This window comes from Anneissia japonica, unplaced genomic scaffold, assembly GCF_011630105.1.
Source record: "Anneissia japonica isolate Jap-2015-1 unplaced genomic scaffold, ASM1163010v1 scaffold287921_len548085_cov176, whole genome shotgun sequence".
In the NCBI taxonomy this organism is placed as follows: domain Eukaryota; kingdom Metazoa; phylum Echinodermata; class Crinoidea; order Comatulida; family Comatulidae; genus Anneissia; species Anneissia japonica.
Window position 1 is genome coordinate 235,187 of NW_022750794.1, and position 2,103 is coordinate 237,289.

The following is a 2,103-nucleotide window of genomic DNA, read 5'->3' on the forward strand; positions in this document are numbered from 1 at the left end:
ATGGGGAAGAAAAAATAGGCTATAAAACTTTCAGTCAGTGAGATTAATCTGCTCAATAAACAATTTTAATTACTTGTACATGTAAATATAAGGATGTGGGTATACTTATAAAGTAAAGGACATTTGTTACGTCATTGTGTTCGTGCTATTCTCCAATTTAATTTGGCCAAAAGCCGTTGTCAGAATTTTTAATAATACAAGCGTAGTCAAGTTTTATTAGATACACTCATCTACCGCTACTTGCCAATCGAAGTGAATGTAAAGGAAATTGTATATCTCTCTGATAACATAACGTTAAAATACAACTATTATACAGGACAATGTATGTTTTTGCTGTCTTGTTTACTTTCCTCTCCTACTTTGGAGCCGGTATTTCAGTTACTAGCACAGGGTCGTATGTTGTTTTTCCACAACATGTTTTACTGGGCTGGAGTCAGGAGTTAGAGAACATTAATCGTATCCAATGTTTGTTAGCTTGCTCGAGAAAAATTTACTGTTTTTCGGTGAATTACAATCGCCAGAATAGTATTTGTCTGATAAACAAGCAAATACGGGAGGATGCAACCGCTGGAAATTTCTTAGTAAACATCTTATATGATTACATGGAAAAGGTAAGTAACAACATCTAAACTTTGGGATACTTGATAAAGGAAAAAAAATGAAAAATATCAACGACTGTATTATAGACTAAATCTATAAATAAATTATGGTTTAAAGAAAAATATAAAATAAAATTTTACAGTCAAAATGTTGAATTATTTAATAACGCATTACAATAAACCAGCTTCCCAATACATTTTAATACTGAGATACTCGGATGTGATTAAAGAACACTTTTTTTTTTAAAGTATCGGATACAACACCGAAAGTCTCTATTAAAAATAACAAGCACAGCATATTAATTAGCATGTGTAAATTATAATTAAATTACGTGCATATGTGAATAAATTATGCTAGATAAACTGAAAATGATAAAAGGTTTACAATGTCATACTAGTAGATCTAGTAGAATGATCGTCACGTTTGAAAATACAAATAGCCAAATACTAAATAGTCTCATGCATTTCCAGTTTAATAACCTTGTTCAACAACAACCATTAACGTTAACCTTTTTTTTCGTATCGTAAGTTATGTGCTGGTTTCTATAATAATTAGTAAAACGCCAACATTTTCAGAATAGATAAGTTAGTAGCGCTTATTTTAATACACAACATTGATATGCATTGAAATTTTAAAATTTAGTCCCCCCTACTGGTTTCGCGCCTGCTAGTTGGCATAATCCGGGTGGTGGCAAAAGGCCGCGTGTGACAAAGGGCCTCGTTGCAAGGGCCTAGGATGGCGAAAGGTCGGACTGCACCGGAGGGTCCCGGTAGTAAATTGGTACGGTAACCATTTTTGCTACCCTTCGTTGCTGCTTTCAACGATGAATATTATTCATTTCATTTATCTGAATCTCCATTGTATAGTTTTATTACTGTGAATTATGTGGAAATTGTAGTTTGACCGAATGCAATTATTCACTTCAGGACATTAAAATAAATAATGCCTCTTTGAACGTGAAAAGTATAAAAGGTGTTTACTATAAACGTGGCTATAACGGTAGATCATAATTATATCGCAGCATGGTAAGCCCTTTAATATCACAGGCATCGATAGTTTTGTTTTATTAGCCCTTCGTAAACGTGCTTTTCTACCGATATAACTATAGTAAATAATGGTTATATAGTCGAATAAATGAATTTTATCTATTTTGTCCAATATATATTTTAAATACATTAGGAAATAGTACGAGACATCAAGGCAACACAAAAACGTCATTACATAATTATAGGATATCAATGATAAAATGACATTGAGAAAGATTTTATATACAAACTTAAAAAAATTAATAGAAATATTAAAAATACCTGTACATATAAAAACACCAATAATCACGGACATTAAAAATCGATATACAATATTTAAATTCATGTTACTTTAAAATATAGATTATTATTTAAAATTGAAAATAAAGTTTAAAAAAACATTTAAAGTTGAAGAAGCCATTTTCATAATAATGATTGTTATAACACATTATATAATATATAAATTCTATATTACGGT

General features: G+C 30.6%; 1 protein-coding gene across 1 annotated transcript in view; it reads left to right on the plus strand.

Moving 5' to 3' along the window:
* Nucleotides 1-189: 189 nt before the first annotated feature.
* Nucleotides 190-2,103, plus strand: part of LOC117121544 — a 3,537-nt gene continuing 1,623 nt past the window's right edge. The window contains exon 1 of the mRNA XM_033266773.1: nucleotides 190-611. Coding sequence (XP_033122664.1) covers nucleotides 321-611 — 291 coding nt within the window. The 5' untranslated portion in view covers nucleotides 190-320. The remainder of the gene's footprint in view (nucleotides 612-2,103) is intronic.